Below are 18424 nucleotides of genomic sequence, written 5' to 3' on the forward strand. Positions count from 1 at the left end.
CTATATCACCCTCTGTAATTCAACTTTGACATGATGTGAATGTTTTAGTGACACTGTGTGTGTGTGTGTGTGTGTGTGTGTGTGTGTGTGTGTGTGTGTGTGTGTGTTTGAAATCTACAAATTATTTCTGAGTATACAGAACTGAACTGCCTTTGTCGGAAATTAACCATGTCTGAAAAATCTACCCCAAGTTTCTCTTACATAGTCATTTTTCTTGCAACAAATACAACTTATTAATGGCAGAAATTTAGTGTATCTGTACATATGAATGCCTAGTTTTTATATGTTGTAGTGCGCTTGTATAATACTTTTAACTACATGTAGTTACTAGTGTTTTAAGTGGATTACTGTAAATCCGATTCACTGGGCAATGTGGTGTTGGTTTAAGGTGGTGTACAATTTACCTCTATTATGGATTCCTGTCATGTTGGATTCCTAATGTGTTCCCCCAATTTATGTTTCATTTTCATCGCCCAATAAGAGTGGCCATTTTTCAGATACATCCCTGGTTTCTCATTTTCAATAGAAAAGAGAGCAGTGTGTGCTGTGTTTCTGCAGATAAAATTGTTGCAGGATTGTTCAATCTAATTATGGTAGAAATCTGAGCACCACTCTATTGTGGCTGGTAGCTCTAGAAAATTGTAATTATTCCCTCTGTCTTTCTCTCCACCCCCAAAAAGAGACCCTTTCAATATCCGATTAATATCACTGTTCAGCCGCCACCTCATACTCTGACTGCTCTGTGCTGTTCAACTTCCTCTCTGTTACAATGTGAGTAACAAAGTTAAAATGAGTGCCCCTAAAAATCACTTAATAGCTTTTTAAAATTGATATCTCAGTAGATATTAGTGATTTAGGTTTAGTCTGCCAATTATGGATCTTCTTAAATTTGCTGTTCATCTATTTTATTTGCTATTCATATGCTTGAATTCATTGAAATCTTCAGTGTCTAAAATATTAAAATGTATATATCTAGAAGAAAACAGACAGATATTTCTTTGGTATGTTAAATGATTGTGCTGGAATTTCTTAAACAAGAAACTTTTGAAGGGAGTTAATGGTATTTCTCAATATCATTGAGATTCAGATGGCAGGGACAAAATTAGATAATGGAGTAAACTCACTTCTCACCTGTCTGCTGTTTGCTGCTTTTGCTAAGCATTTAAATAGTATACATTCATGTGGCTCTACTTTTCTATAAAAAGTCACACCTAGCGCAACATTTAGTGTGGTTTATAACCATATGTAATGAGCCAATCTGTGAATTATATAATGTATCACAACACAGTAAGAGTGTGTTTTGTATTATAGTATAATTGTTGGATTTAAAAAGAAACACAATTAAACTAGTTCATTAGTGTTAGCTGAGCAGCTGGGATGCTTAGGTTCATCAGTTGTCTTGCTTTTCCAAGCTCCTGCTTCAATAGAGACTGAGTGATGTGCTCAGTCAGCCAACATGATGCATCACTCCCTGCTGGCAGACTGGTTCATGAAACATAGTTGACACTTGTGTGCAGGGTACAATAATGGCAGCCAATTAAATAAGGATCAGGAAAGGAGAAGGAGCTGGAAAATTGTATAACCGTTTTGCTGCATGATGTAAATATTACATCACAGGGTTGAGTATTTTCTCTTTATATTAATCAGTAAAAGCTACAAACGTGTTATTTTGATTATTATGCAGTCTAATAAGTGAGCTTAGTTTTTGGACCCACAGAGAGCACATGCATACTTAGTGGCCAATATAATTTTAGTGACTGAACTTTCTCTCATAGGAACAACTGAGGCCTTAGCAAAACACAGAGTTTGCACCAATTTAACTTAAATCTGGTTTTAAATCAATTTGGTTTAATTGTGCAAATCCTTGTGTGGACGTTCTTATTTTTGGTTTAATAATGGCTTAATTCAGTTTAGCATAAATTTATTCCTAGGCAATTTAAACTAAGTCAAGATAAGGCAAATTTGGCATATGCACTAGTTTAATAATTATAATAAATCCTAACTCTTTTATATATAGTGCTAAACCTATTTTAAGTTGTATCTCTAGTTTAAACTGGTAGTTTTTCATGTAATCAAGCCGTGAACTTTGCCCAACGGAGACCTGAGGTCTACACCTATTTTTTTATAACCCGGAGAAGATTGCAGTTCTTCGTCTTTAACATGGAGTGTGGCCTGAGTCCGTACATACAGTGCTCCCTCTATCTGAACCTGTCTCTGGGGGTTTCACCTCCTTATTAAAGAGGAGGATTTCTGTGATCTACACTGTGAAAGTGTCTGGCCCATGCTTTTGTCACCTTCATACTCTAGAGCAGTGGGTCTCAAACTGGGGCTCGGGACCCCAAAGTGGGTCGCAACCCCGTTTTAATGGGGTTGCCAGGGCTGGTGTTAACTTGCTTGGGCTTGAGCCGAAGCTCGAGCCCCACAACCCGGGGCCAAAACCCAGGGGCTTCAGTCCTGGGCGGCCGGGATCAGGCTTTGGCTTCAGTCCTGGGCAGCGGGGCTCAGGCTTTGGCTTCAGCTCTGGCCCCCCTGCCTGGGGCGGCGGGGCTCAGGCATAGGCTTTGCCGCCCACCACCACCACCCAGAGCGGACTCAGGCTCTTCTCTCTCTCCCCTTCTCTCTCTGTTGTCAGAATGGGGTTGCGGTGCAGTGAAGTTTGAGAACCCCTGAGCTAAAGGTCTGATAGCGTTCAATCACTAACTTTATATATATATTTTACAGGGTAAAGTTGCTGAGCGTGGTAGCCATTTAGATCTTCTTGCCAGTCCCAGCAGTCTCTACTATGAGATGTGGCACACACAGAGCAGCAGAATACTAAATAGTAATATCAACCAGAAATGGGAAGAGAGAAATAACCATATGTCCAAAGAAGAGGAAAGGAAGAAACTACAAGAGGAAATTATCAACAGTGTGAAGGGCTGTGGAAACTGTTCCTGCTAAATGTGCGATGCAGGATTAAATTTCTGCTGCTGGTTAAAGGGTGATACAAGACTGCACTGAAGCACAGCTGTGATTTGAAAACATAAACAATTCAGACACTTCCTGGTTGGTTTTGGTTTTTTACGGTATCTCAACGCAGCATAACTTCTCTAACCAAAGGATTTATTTCTACATTGTCAGAATCTCTAATATTTAATGAGGTGCGTGAGAGCTTTTGAAAAACTCAATTTATTGCTAATTAACAAGGCATATTTTTATGGATGTTTCAGACATTTATACATTTTACTGGCAATCACTTGTCAAATGACCTAGATCATTCAGCTGGCAAAGATGGAATTATTTGAACTGTATCATTAAGTGGTAAACAGACTTGTTCTTCGTTTATTTTCCACTATTGATGGCTGGCAAAGGTGTTTTATATTTTTAATGTGATTCAGTTAACTTGAATGTGTATGCTAAAAAATAAGATGTACTTAGTTCTATTAAATGACTCTCTGGCTTGACATAACGCGTTTCCTTTTTAAGAACAACAAAGCAAAAATCCTCTAGTAGCAAAATCAAATTTTGGGGAGGGGGAATAGCAGGGGAGGAGCCGGAGGCAAGCCTCCCAGGGCAGGAGCTCAGAGGACGAGCAGGAGAGTCCCGCGGGCCGTAGTTTGCCCAACTCTGAACTAAGGGCTTAACTGTTGGAGGAGAACCTTGGATGTTGAACTCAAGTCTTGGCGGCAGAATATTTCAGGTCACCTTAAAGATTTGTTAAGGAATTCACTTCCTAATAAAACTGGAAATTAACTTCTTCCAAATGAGTAAAATAAGGTAAAGAACAAGACCAAAGCCAGAATTTTCAGTTTTCACTAATTTGGGTGCCTAACTTGTGCTTGATTTTTTTGACGTTAATGGGAGCTGCAGGTCCTGTTTACCTCTGAAAATTGAGCATGTAGGTGCCTCCAGGTGGATGCCCAGAAAGTGAAGAACCCAAAGTTACTGAACGCTTATTAAAATGTGGCTGCAAATGTAAATTTACTTTTTTTTGATGCTGTAACATTCATTTTAGCTGAACCTGTCATCAAGCTAGCTACAAAAAACTTGTCAAAGTAAAGGAGGCTGCGCTTTTGATTTCTTCCTTTTTGGCTAGTCTCATTCTCTCTCTTAAAATTATGTAAGAGAAAAATAATCTGTGCCAATACGTAACATATGCTCAATTAAAAATTACTGTAAAGAGAGTGTCAAAATACAAAGATGAATGACCTTCAGCCTTGGTGTGCAGAATCAAGGTAAAATCATGGTGATCTGTGGTGACAGTTCAGAATTATTTCTATTTAGGGGCTCTCTTTTATTTTCCCTAATGGAACGTCTCCTTTTTAAATTTGTTTTAGCAGTACAAGAACGACAAACAATATAATAATCTCAACTGCCAGAAACAGTTAGCAAAGGGTTAATAAAAGTCCCTTTTGAGACTTTCTCCCTTTCATATATGATGTGACTTCAAATAACTCAACTAGATTTTTTAAATTAAATAACTTATGCAGTATCTACTGCTGTATGTACTGAATTATGTACAAAAGCTATATTTAATAACGTTTCAATATTTTCTTAAACACCTTCGTTGCTTTGACACATTACTTGACGTTTACATGTTTTAGTGATTGTGATGTGAATTCAATTGTGGTTACAAGTTTTTCTGAATGGACAATTGCCCACATATTACCAGGTTTATATAGTCTGTTCATTGCCTAAAAATAGATCTAACACTAGCATTATCTTGAAAGTATCTGAAACAAACCAATAATTCCTTTGCTAGAATATATGATACAGGAAACCTGCTTTGGCAGCTAAGTAAGTGCTGTAATGAAGCTGACGTGTCTTAATCAGTTGCACAAAGTTTTGTGTGTCCGTGTACTCCAGAACTTTGTGTGTGTTTGCCATTGTAGGAAAGGGTGATCTTTTTAGCCAGCAAATACCATGAAGGTTATGTTGTTAATTTTGTAAAGGGTTTGGAGCAGAGGTGTGGCTATTGCTAAACTGCACATCACCACCATCAGTTTGGAGAGGGCGGGGAATGTAGGAGATTGGGAAGGCCTCTAAACTGATTTTAGTGATAAGTGAGATTTTTTTCCCCATGTCCTATATATTCTCCTGTACCTAAAAGAGAAGAGAATTTACTTAGAAACAGATAATTGTTGGAAAGCTGGCGGGTTACAAATTGACTTGGTTTTGCCACTGCTCCAGCTCTGCGTTACTCCATCGAACAGATGTGAGACCAAAATGAGTATTATGTCTTGCCTGGTGAGCAGGAATGTCAAAGGAGTAGTAGCATTTCACTTATTAATCTTCGTGTTTATTAGAGATGTAAAACTTTGGTTCTGAATTTGTTAGGATTGGATTTGTGTATTCATGTGTCATGCATTTACATTGGCTATTCTAAACAGGCCTTTTAGAGTACTTGCTGACCTGAAGAATCACAGCTTAGGAGGACTTGAACAAATACAGAGAGGTGTGCCAAGTTTTGGGGCAGAGGATGTCCTGTTAAAATCCCTAATTTACAGTCTCTGGTGGGAAAATTGGTTCATTTTGAAACCTTCTCATAGCTGCTGTGAACAGCTGTAGGTGCTGTTAACATGGGGGGTAGCAAAACTGATACATCACTGTTCTAAAACAGCATCTTTACATAATGTTTGGAAGTCTTGTGGTCTGGGCACAGGTCACTGGTAAAAATTAAACCAGTCCGCAACAGTTATAAAACCAAAGCTTGCCATGTTGGCATGAAAAAGTCTGGACTAAATAATGCTACTTAAATTCATTTTTTGTTTCTAGAAGAACTTGCACCTCTTCAATTGTGTTAATTATTTCTAGATATGTATACTTGTTTGAGATGCATATCCTAATTGTTTAAAATGACTGCTTCTCAAAGCAAGAATCAGCCTAACAGCTCTAAACATCTTGACTTTAGATTTATTTTTTGTTCCCAAGCAAAAGCTGTCTGAACAGAGAATATAAAGATAAATACATAAATGTCTCTAGTTACTGTTATAATTTGCTACGGTTAGCAAATTTGGGGTCTTTACAAATGTGAATTTATAATTCTGCAGTGCAGGTGGTTTCACAGTTTTATGCCTGGCTATTCTGTCACTACTAATCCATAACAGCATTTAAATATGTTTGAAATTCAGATGTGAAATTGTCAGTTTTCTTTACAGTATGGGAAAATAAAATGTTAATCGTACATTACAGATAAGATACTCAATGTCCATCAAAAGCCAGTTAAAACCATGTTGTATAAACTTTCAGCTGGAAAACTCCTTACCGTAACTCCATTGTTAATCTGTGCATAGGTAATTATTACTAATTAAATGATTTATCTTGTGAATAGAAATGTGTGTCCTGTTGAAACGATGCTTACAGCTTTACAGCAGTTCCCGGGAGAAACCAATAGTTTGTCAGTAAGATGCTCAGAATAAGAACAGATATGATTTTAATAGAAGCTGTGGGAGTGTTGCCCTGCATCCACTCAGAAGAGAGCTTCAAATTGTTTCTTAGTAAAAGTAATTGTTTGCCGTCCTCAGTAACATCAGTGACGTTGATTGCTAGTTATATTGCTTTAGGATAGTATTAGGTAATCAGAAATTTTGGATGATCAGTCAGAGAAAGGTAAGTTGATATTGTGCACCCAAATTTTCCTCTATCACCCCACCATACACACTTATTTATTGTTCGAAGAAAAACAAAAACAATTGTTTGACTCCATAAAGAGCTTCTGTATTAGCTAGGTCATACTGAAGAATATCCATGTTTTCTTAGTAAAAGCTTCTTTTTTTTTTTTAGTTTAAAATCATGCATCATTCGTATATTTCTTACATACATTTACAGCTAAATACTCCCACCCCCTCCCCATCAACTCCTCCAGCACTTATTGTTTACAATAGCTGTTGAGCCATACTCTCTTGAGACTCAAAAGCTCTCTACTCACTGTTTCTCTGTGCATCTGTAGTTCTAGCTTTCCCGTTGGAAATGGAAGTATGAAATATACTTACTGCAACCCAATTTATCATGTAGTTGTGCTGATGCATTATGTTGAACACACTTGAGTTGCACTAGCCACATGCCATGGTATCACTTCATTATATAGTTAGGGTGTTTGAGCTCTGCATTGTCTTGCAGAGAGTGCTGTATTACTGGAATGAAGGAGAGTGATCCTGAAATGGATTGTTTGAGTTTGAATATAGCGTCCTCCAGCTGTTATTTCTAAAGTTTCATTTACCACATCTTTTAATAATAGTATGCAGAAATGTTCTACAAATGTTGACTGACAAAAAAGTGTAGAAATTAATTTGTAGAGAATAAATTTAAGTATATTTTTTTCTTTCTGTGTATCCGCGTAACTTCCATTAATGCTAATTTGAGTTACATGTGTGCATCAAAGAAAACAGTAATTTAAGATTATAAACTGCTGGATTGTTACATAAATTAGGAATTGTTTTGAGATTACCATGCTTCTCATTTAGAATCTCATTTGTGTTTAAACAGTGGTCTCAGAGATGGCTGCTCAATGTTTTGTTGATTCTTCTATTCCACAGTGGAGAATTTCCTGTGTCTTTCATCTTACATTTATCAGATGGTAGTTTGGTCCATTGGAACATTTGAAAAGTTTAAGGATTTTTTTTTTTTAATCTGTTTTGCTAGGAGTTATGGCTCAAGCCAACACAGGATACTAGAAGTTTTGACACTTTGTCTGTATCTTTACTGCTTTCTAATAGGGAGATCAGATTTCTTGAGAAGGAGTGGGATCTTTATTTTCAAAAGCCACAAAATGAAGCCTAAATTGGTGGATTCAGCAGTAGTATCGTGTATAGGTGCACCACAAAGTGTGATGGTGATGGCAAAATACTACAATTACTAAAGTATTATAAAACTACAATTACAGTCATCAGAGTTGTTGGCTCTATTCACTGTACGCTCAATTTTTGAAATATCTGAAGTGCCCTGTGAGACAAGGTGGGTGAGGTAATATCTTTTATTGGACCATCTTCTGTTGCTGAGAGAGACACGCGCTCAAGTTTACACCGAGCTCTTCTTCAGGTCTGGAAAATGTACTTCGAGTGTCACAGCTAAATACAAGGTGGAACAGATTGTTTAGCATAAAGTAGTCAGGACATATTTCAAGGGATCATTCAAGGTGAAGTGGCTTGTTAACACCTCTCCAGTCATGGGAGGGAGCAGGGTTTAGTGGGTTTTAGATTGGATTTATGGTTTATTACAAGTCTGTCTATTCAGTCCATGATTTTTAGAGTCTAGCAAAGTTGAGATTAAGCCCTGTAACAGTTGAAGCCCTGAAAGATATTAAGCCATCTTACATAACTTGTTGGCCAATGTCAACATGGGAAGAGTATCCACTAAACTGTATACTTACTACACATAGAATCATAGAATCATAGAATCATAGAATATCAGAGTTGGAAGGGACCTCAAGAGGTCATCTAGTCCAACCCCCTGCTCAAAGCAGGACCAATTCCCAGCTAAATCATCCCAGCCAGGGCTTTGTCAAGCCGGGCCTTAAAAACCTCCAAGGAAGGAGACTCCACCACCTCCCTAGGTAACGCATTCCAGTGTTTCACCACCCTCCTAGTGAAATAGTTTTTCCTGATATCCAACCTGGACCTCCCCCACTGCAACTTGAGACCATTGCTCCTTGTTCTGTCATCTGCCACCACTGAGAACAGCCGAGCTCCATCCTCTTTGGAACCCCCCTTCAGGTAGTTGAAGGCTGCTATCAAATCCCCCCTCATTCTTCTCTTCTGGAGACTAAACAATCCCAGTTCTCTCAGCCTCTCCTCATAAGTCATGTGCTCCAGACCCCTAATCATTTTTGTTGCCCTCCGCTGGACTCTTTCCAATTTTTCCACATCCTTCTTGTAGTGTGGGGACCAAAACTGGACACAGTATTCCAGATGAGGCCTCACCAATGTCGAATAAAGGGGAACGATCACGTTCCTCGATCTGCTGGCAATGCCCCTACTTATACAGCCCAAAATGCCGTTAGCCTTCTTGGCAACAAGAGCACACTGTTGACTCATATCCAGCTTCTCGTCCACTGTGACCCCTAGGTCCTTTTCAGCAGAACTGCTACCTAGCCATTCGGTCCCTAGTCTGTAGCAGTGCATGGGATTCTTCCGTCCTAAGTGCAGGACTCTGCACTTGTCCTTGTTGAACCTCATCAGGTTTTTTTCTGCCCAATCCTCTAATTTGTCTAGGTCCCTCTGTATCCGATCCCTACCCTCTAGTGTATCTACCACGCCTCCTAGTTTAGTGTCATCTGCAAACTTGCTGAGAGTGCAGTCCACACCATCCTCCAGATCATTAATAAAGATATTAAACAAAACCGGCCCCAGGACCGACCCTTGGGGCACTCCACTTGAAACCGGCTGCCAACTAGACATGGAGCCATTGATCACTACCCGTTGAGCCCGACGATCTAGCCAGCTTTCTATCCACCTTACAGTCCATTCATCCAGCCCATACTTCTTTAACTTGGTGGCAAGAATACTGTAGGAGACAGTATCAAAAGCTTTGCTAAAGTCAAGAAATAACACATCCACTGCTTTCCCCTCATCCACAGAGCCAGTTATCTCATCATAGAAGGCAATTAGGTTAGTCAGGCACGACTTCCCCTTCGTGAATCCATGCTGACTGTTCCTGATCACTTTCCTCTCCTCTAAATGTTTCATAATTGATTCCTTGAGGACCTGCTCCATGATTTTTCCAGGGACTGAGGTGAGGCTGACTGGCCTGTAGTTCCCCGGATCCTCCTTCTTCCCTTTTTTAAAGATGGGCACTACATTAGCCTTTTTCCAGTCATCTGGGACCTCCCCCGATCGCCATGAGTTTTCAAAAATAATGGCTAATGGCTCTGCAATCTCACCCGCCAACTCCTTTAGCACCCTCGGATGCAGCGCATCCGGCCCCATGGACTTGTGCACGTCCAGTTTTTCTAAATAGTCCCGAACCACTTCTTTCTCCACAGAGGGTTGGTCACCTTCTCCCCATGCTGTACTGCCCAGTGCACCAATCTGGGAGCTGACCTTGTGCGTGAAGACAGAGGCAAAAAAATCATTGAGTACATTAGCTTTTTCCACATCCTCGGTCACTAGGTTGCCTCCTTCATTCAGTAAGGGGCCCACACTTTCCTTGATTTTCTTCTTGTTGCTAACATACCTGAAGAAACCCTTCTTGTTACTCTTAACATCTCTTGCTAACTGCAACTCCAAGTGTGATTTGGCCTTCCTGATTTCACTCCTGCACGCCTGAGCAATATTTTTATACTCCTCCCTGGTCATTTGTCCAATCTTCCACTCCTTATAAGCCTCTTTTTTGCGTTTAAGATCAGCAAGGATTTCACTGTTTAGCCAAGCTGGTCGCCTGCCATATTTACTATTCTTTCTACACATCGGGATGGTTTGTTCCTGCAACCTCAATAAGGATTCTTTAAAATACAGCCAGCTCTCCTGGACCCCTTTGCCCTTCATGTTATTCTCCCAGGGGATCCTGCCCATCTGTTCCCTGAGGGAGTCAAAGTCTGCTTTTCTGAAGTCCAGGGTCCGTATTCTGCTGCTCTCCTTTCTTCCTTGTGTCAGGATCCTGAACTCGACCATCTCATGGTCACTGCCTCCCAGGTTCCCATCCACTTTTGCTTCCCCTACTAGTTCTTCCCTGTTTGTGAGCAGCAGGTCAAGAAAAGCTTTGCCCCTAGTTGGTTCCTCCAGCACTTGCACCAGGAAATTGTCCCCTACACTTTCCAAAAATTTCCTGGATTGCCTGTGCACCGCTGTATTGCTCTCCCAGCAGATATCAGGGTGATTAAAGTCTCCCATGAGAACCAGGGCCTGTGATCTAGCAACTTCTGCTAGTTGCCAGAAGAAAGCCTCGTCCACCTCATCCCCCTGGTCTGGTGGTCTATAGCAGACTCCAACCACGACATCACCCTTGTTGCTCACACTTCTCAACTTTATCCAGAGACTCTCAGGTTTTTCTGCAGTATCATACCGGAGCTCTGAGCAGTCATACTCCTCTCTTACATACAACGCAACTCCCCCACCTTTTCTGCCCTGCCTGTCCTTCCTGAACAGTTTATATCCATCCATGACAGTACTCCAGTCATGTGAGTTATCCCACCAAGTCTCTGTTATTCCAATCACATCATAGTTCCCTGACTGTGCCAGGACTTCCAGTTCTCCCTGCTTGTTTCCCAGGCTTCTTGCATTTGTGTATAGGCACTTAAGATAACTCAACGATCGTCCCTCTTTCTCAGCATGAGACAGGAGTCCTCCCCTGTTGCGCTCTCCTGCTTGTGCTTCCTCCCAGGATCCCATTTCCCCACTTACCTCAGGGCTTTGGTCTCCTTCCCCCGGTGAACCTAGTTTAAAGCCCTCCTCACTAGGTTAGCCAGCCTGCTGGCGAAGATGCTCTTCCCTCTCTTCGTTAGGTGGAGCCCGTCTCTGCCTAGCACGCCTAGCACATGCTGGCGAAAGCCTGAGAAAGGGGCTGAGCCTTACGCTGATGTGAATGTGAACAGACTGCATTTGTTCCAGAGATGAGGATCTTCCCACTCAGAGTGCCCAGGCCTCAGCTTCCTGTTTAACAGCAGGGTCTGATAGCTTAAGAGCTCCAGCAGACCACACCACCTATGATGGCACATAGGGAGAGAGACAGACTCCTCTATAGCCAGGACCCAAGCTATGGAGTACTGCATAGATCAGCACCTTAAATTGCTACTGAAAGCAAACAGAGAACCAGTGCAGTTTGAGCCACTTATGCTACCAATCATGCAGACAGCTGCATTCTGCTCTAGTTGAACTTCCAAATGGTCTTCCAGGCAAGCACTTTTGTGAGTGACTTGATAACTTATAAAAGTAAGGGATTCGTACAACTTGCTGAAGCCACGGAGAGTGCACAGAGGTGCTATACAGTTTCCCTACAAACAGCTCTCCAATTTAATCTTGACCTCTGATACCCCAATATTGTTCCAACGCTAGGTCGGTCTTAAGTAGTGACAGCCAATTGTACCAAATTGCATGGTGGTTTTGATGTGAGGGAAGAGGAAGAAAAACAAAAATCTTCAATTGTGACCTAAGGCAGGATTTAAAGTTGATCTCAGGAGTTGAAAGACTAATGTGCCATCCTCAGTCATTCCTGGTTTTCAGTGTTCTGTAGCCATTAATAAAATTGTCAAGTAAAACACTTATGTCACACCAGCCTAAAATGTGTTCTGCAAAGCTTTCAACGTGGTCATCTAGGGAGCGGGGGTGGAGATTTTACTTGAAGTATGAAAAGAAAAATAAGTTTGTGGATGCTGTACATCAGCTTGTTACATCATTTGAATGTATGTTCATCTGCTTACATGCATTTGTCTAAGAATGCTTAGATTGCCTTTATTTCTTCAATTATTTGAAAAGTTATTTCTCAAGCAAAGAAGAAATGAGACGAGAATGTTTTCATCATAAGTCAAATTCTATAATGTCATGTTGATAACTTCAGTGTTTGCTGGCCATTTAAAAGGTAACTAATGGCATGGTTTATTGACACCATTAACTCCATGTACTTCAGGAATGTTACTATTTTGGGGGGACAAATGTATTTCAGACCTGAGTTACTATTGTTATACCCCATGCAAACTTTGAATTGATTTTTCTAGGCCCACACTGAGCTTTTACGTTGGTAGCAAGATTTTTGTGGGTGTTTGGACACAGGATTGCACCATCTCACCTAAAATGTAAGCAAAATTCCATTTTAAATTATAACTGTATAGCGATTACTTATAAACCCGTTAGAAGCTTAGTGTTCTGTCAAGAGTACTAACATCTAGGCTGCTAAAATCTCAAGCTGTTGTATGTGTAAACTATGTATGTACTTGCTAAATTGCATTGATGTAACTCTGCCTATATGGAAAGGTGGCATCAGAAGTATGTGGATGCATGTACCTCTCCCACAATAGATGCTCCTAATTCAGTAGTTTTCACAAATACATCTCTAATATCAACCCATTCAAATTAACAGAGTTAGACCAGGATGATTTTGGCTCACTATGACATAGTGTCAGACACTAGCTGGCTCAGCAGAGGATGTAATGCAGAGCCAAAGAACAGAAGGAAGCCTGTGTTAAACCCTTTCTTAAATATGCCAGGGTCTGGACTATATTTATATAATCTTTAACTTTCATGTGGGTAACAGGAGCAGCTTCAGCCAAATTTTACATTTCATGTGGCAAGTCACTCCATTTAATCCAAAGGAGCGTGAGAATCTGCTACATTATGCTGCTTGTAAATCAGAGTAAATCCAGTGACTTCAATAAACAGAAGTTGGCCCTAACTGTTACAAAGTTTCAAACAATAATGTGATGTCCTGACACATCTGAAAAATACTCAAAGTGAGGCTTAGGAGGATTCACAACTACCAACATCCTTAAAACGGTATCCCTGAATGCACACAAAAAAACCACTTATTTTGAAAATGGTTACCTGTGTAACTGTGTGTGGATTTATAGAGGACTATACGTGAAAAATATTAATGAAATTTTCCCTCAGTTTTACTTGTGTGTACTTTGACAGCACTTTGTGTATAGTCAGTTTCACTGGCCTGGTCTACACTACAAAGTTAGGTCAACTTATGCCACGTTAGGTCTAATTAATAATATATATCTCTGCGCTATTGAGTCCCTTCCACCGACCTATAGGGCTTGTAAAGTCGACTTCCATACTCCACCTCAGCAAGAGGCGTAGCACTTCAGTCGACATTCATGCGTCAATATGGGAATAGTGTAGACACTGCGCTGTGTAATTAGAATTAATTGGCCTCCAGGAGGTGTCCCACAGTGCTCTGCTGTGACTGCTCTGAAGAGCACTTTCAACTCCACTGCCATTCAGCCAAGTACACAGGAAACAGCTGCTCCGCCCCCCCGTTAAAGCCCCAGGAACTTCTGAATTTTCATTTCCTGTTTGATTGGCGTGGAGAGCTCGTCAGCACAGCTGATGATGGATGTGCAAGGCTGCAAACGCGCTCCAGCATGGAGCACACAGGAGGTGATGGATCTTACTGCTGTGTGGGAAGAAGAGTCTGTGCAGGCAGAGCTCCGAACCAGTAGAAGAAACGCTGACATCTATGCCAAAATTGTGCAAGGCACAGGGGAGAAGGGCTACACCAGGGACACACAGCAGTGTCACATGACAATAAAGGAGCTTTGGCAAGTGTACCAGAAGACAAGGGAGGTGCACAGTCGCTCTGGTTCTGAGCCACAGACATGCTGCTTCTATGAGGCGCTGCATGCCATTCTAGGTGGCAACCCCACCACTACCCCCAAAACGCTCTGTGGATACCTCCCAGGAGCCCCGGGTGACCTTGGGCAACAACAAGGAGGACTTTGTTGAGGAGGAGGAGGAGAATGCGCAACAGGCAAGCGGAGGATCCATTCTTCCCGACAGCCAAGAACTTTTTTTAACTCTGGAGTCCATCCCCTCACAGGACCAATTGCACTGCTCTACAGCCAAAATGCTTCTGAAATAAATGTAGTCAAACTTTACTAATTCTGGGTCACTGAGAACAAAAATGATGCTTAAAATTGTTGATTGGCTCTAGTTTTCAAGATATGCTAATAGATCAGTATATACGACCCTTGACTTGGGAATGGCGGAGGATAAGTGAGTTATAAAGGGAAGGGATCTCAATTTAAACCAGAAATGACTAAACTACATCTTTGACTGGATCTATGAATAAATCTATGACTGGTTTGGACAGTACTTGCTTTTTAGGCAAAACAATGAATGATGCAATCTGAAGCTGGTATTGCGTCATACATTATATGAATTGCATCATGTTATTCCTAGAAGTCATGGATGATGCAGTCATAACGAAGCTTACATCACTCTGCTGAACAAATTGCCCTATATCCGCTCTAGAAATCATACAGTGTCGTGCTCTCTTATTTGTCAGTGTTTGATTTTGCAAAGGGACACATTTCTGTTTAGCCAAAGTGAGCAGAGATGGCTCGTACTTGTGTGAACAGTGCAGATAACTTCTGCTATGTTTGTGGTGAAGTGACTTTTGCATCACAAAAGCGCAGTATAACCACTATGGTTAAGAAAGCCTATCACCTTTATTTTGGCTGCAAAATTGGAGATCAGGACAAGAGATGGGCCCCACACATATGCTGCAACACTTGTGCAGCAAATCTTTGCCAGTGGTTGAACAGGAAAAGGAAATCTATGCCTTTTGCAGTGCCAATGATTTGGAGAGAGCCAACAGATAGTTCCAGCAATTGTTACTTCTGCATGGTGCCTCCAGTTGGGAAAGGTGTATCAAAGAAGAAAAAGTGGACTGTGCATTATCCAAAGATTCCATCAGCTATACGCCCAGTACCCCACGGAGAAGGACTGCCGGTTCCTGATGCACCAGAATCATTCTCACTTGAGTCAGACGAGGAAGAGGAAGAAGATGAAACTTCTGGTCCTGAACCATCAATGTCACAGGACCCACATTTTCTCCCATCATCCTCCTCTGAACCAAACCTCATAACACAAGGTGAACTGAATGACCTTGTCAGGGATTTGGAACTACCCAAGAGTAAGGCAGAGCTGTTGGGCTCCAGACTACAGCAGTGGAATCTCCTGGCAGGTGATGTTAGGGTTTCCATGTTCCATGACTGTCAAAAGGATTTTGTCCCATTCTTCTTCATGGAAGGTGATCTTGTAGCCTGCAACAACATCGATGGTGTGATGGCAGCCCTCAACATCGTTCACGATCCAGATGAGTGGAGACTGTTCATTGATTCATCGAAGACGAGTCTTAAAGCTGTTTTACTGCATAATGGCAATGTTTTGCCATCAATTCCAGTTGGTCATGCAGTCCATATGAAGGAAACCTATGACAATATGAAACAACTTTTGAGGTGCATAAACTATGACCAACATCAGTGGCAGCTTTGTGGCGATTTGAAGGTTGTTGCTCTCTTGCTTGGTCTGCCGACTGGATACACAAAGTACTGCTGTTTTCTCTGCGAATGGGATAGTCGTGCAAGAGATTCCCACTACATCAAGAAAGATTGGCCACTCCGACAGTTATTGGAGCCTGGGAGGAAAAGTGTTCAGCATCCACCACTTGTTGAATCAAGGAAGATTTTGTTACTACCCTTACACATCAAGCTGGGTCTGATAAAGAACTTTGTCAAGGCCATTGACAAAACACAAGCAGCTTTCAAGTACCTCCGTGGAAAATTTCCAAGGTTAAGTGAAGCTAAGATAAAGGAAGGTGTCTTTGTTGGTCCTCAGATTCATGAACTTCTTCGGGATGATGCATTTGACCATGCACTGTGTGGCAAGGAAAAGACGGCATGGAAAGCCTTCCAGTTAGTGGCAATAAATTTTCTCGGAAACAACAAAGCAGACAACTACAGGTTGTTGGTGGAAAACCTCCTCAAGGCATACAAAAGCCTTGGTTGCAACGTGTCACTAAAGATACATTTTTTGCACTCTCATCTAGATTTTTTTTCCACCGAACTGCGGAGCAGTGAGTGACGAGCACAGCGAGCGATTTCACCAGGACATTGCAACAACGGAGAAACGCTATCAGGGCAAATGGAGTCCATCAATGCTTGCAGACTATTGTTGGACAGTGACGAGATGCTCCATTTAATGAATACAAGAGACAAGCCAAGAAGCGCCGAGTAGACACTGAATAGGACTAAACTATGTACATAATAGTTTTTTGCCTTTTGTTTCATAATAAATGTTATTTATATAACCCTTTTGCTGATTTTTAAAGTGTTACATAAACAGGACAGGTGAAATATTATCATGTAAAGCAACCATAAACACATGAAATGACCTAGGTTTACAATTTATGATTAAAACTCTACTATCTACACAATATACATAGACATAAAATGTAAAAACTTAAATATCTTAGAAACAGTAGCCAATCAGTTGTTTTAATTGTCATATTTGAATTCAGCACATCAAAATACATAATAAATAGCACATTTTATCTCTGAAGCAGACGACTTCTCAAAAATTGTAGACCAGTGTTGTCGGCGGAGCATGATGCTGGGGAAGGCACTCTGGTGAGTACACATTTTCAATCAGACTGTAGGGGTTACATGCTATTATTTTTAAATCTGAATTTAAAAATTGGGATAGAAGTTATCGGCGGCCACTCCAGCTACACAGAGGGTGCTCTCCAGAAAAGACTGTTTATGTGCCCAGGGATGGCCCAGGAATGATCCCTGGAGATCTCTAGGAAGCTTTCATGGAGGTACTCTGCAATCCTTTGCAGAAGCTTTCTGGGAAGAGCTGCCTTATGTCGTCCACCACATAGGAAACTTTCCCGCACCACTCCAGTAGTAACTCTTCTGGCAGTGTTGCAGCATAAGGACCAGGTCTGTACCCAGATGCTTGCAGCATCTGCTCCCTCTCCACCTCTGTTACCCTCAGGAGAGTGATATCGCATATGGTCACCTAGGGGAAACAGGAGAAGGTTTTAAATGCTAGTCCTTGAACCACAAGCAATTTGATAAGTAATCTGCCCCTGTTTGGGTCACACAACCACACTTTCCCAAGTGTGCCCTGGCTGTGGTTGGAATGGATCACCGCGTATTGCAGCCAGCATTTAAAAGGGGGGCAGGGCACGCTTCCTGTTAGTCTCCCTTCCACCCCAGCCAGTGCTGCTTTTGTAACAATCAAACTATTTGTGGGTCTTTACGCTGGTGCCTGTCCGCAAGCACCATCCAGGTTGCTATGGGAAAGGGGGTTGTGCTGAGATTGCAACCATTGATCCCAAGCATGTCTTAACAAAAGCTGCAGCACAAGACCTCTCGCCCATGCCTCGTGGCCTTACTCATCATGGCCGGAGCAGCAAACGGACTCTTGCAGTAGTCAGTGGTTCTGGTTAAGTTGTGGCTTGCATGGAAGTGCATTGAGGGGTTTCTTTTATAAAAAGTTTCTGGTGCAAGGTTAAATCTATGTATGCACTGTCAATGCTACCCTCATGCTTTGTGTTCTTTGCAGGTGAAACCTTGTCCGTAAGCAGATCCTCTACACTGGGACAGAGACTTTCCCAGATTAGAAGGCAGAAAAAGAAGACTCGGGAGGACATATTTAATGAGTTAATGTGTGCCTCCAAGAGTGACAAGACAAAGCTCAGCGCATGGAGGATTGCATTGTCAGAGAGCCTACACAATGACCGTGAGGACAGAAGAGCATACGGGGAACACGAGTGTGACATGCAGCATGAGATGGTGTGGGTGATGAGGGAGCAATCAGACATGTTGAGGTTCAAGAAAGGCAGCTGGACGCTAGAATCCCGCTGCAGCCTATGGTGAACCTGCTGCCATCGTCACCAAGTTCCACATCCTTCTGCGCTTGTTTTTCCCGTCCCTCCCCCGCCCCCCCAGTGTTATCAGCCCTTTTCCCCCAGGTTATCTTCCTTTTCTTTGCTGTCTCTGTGT

General features: G+C 41.6%; 1 protein-coding gene across 1 annotated transcript in view; it reads left to right on the forward strand.

The window, feature by feature from the left end:
* Positions 1–7245, forward strand: part of ABCB7 (ATP binding cassette subfamily B member 7) — a 70234-nt gene extending 62989 nt beyond the window's left edge. Inside the window, exon 16 of the mRNA XM_054040000.1 lies at positions 2722–7245. Within this exon, the coding sequence (XP_053895975.1) occupies positions 2722–2940 (219 nt within the window). The 3' untranslated portion in view covers positions 2941–7245. The remainder of the gene's footprint in view (positions 1–2721) is intronic.
* The last annotated feature ends 11179 nt before the right edge of the window (positions 7246–18424 follow it).

The sequence above is a fragment of the Malaclemys terrapin genome, chromosome 9 (assembly GCF_027887155.1).
Source record: "Malaclemys terrapin pileata isolate rMalTer1 chromosome 9, rMalTer1.hap1, whole genome shotgun sequence".
NCBI lineage: Eukaryota > Metazoa > Chordata > Testudines > Emydidae > Malaclemys > Malaclemys terrapin.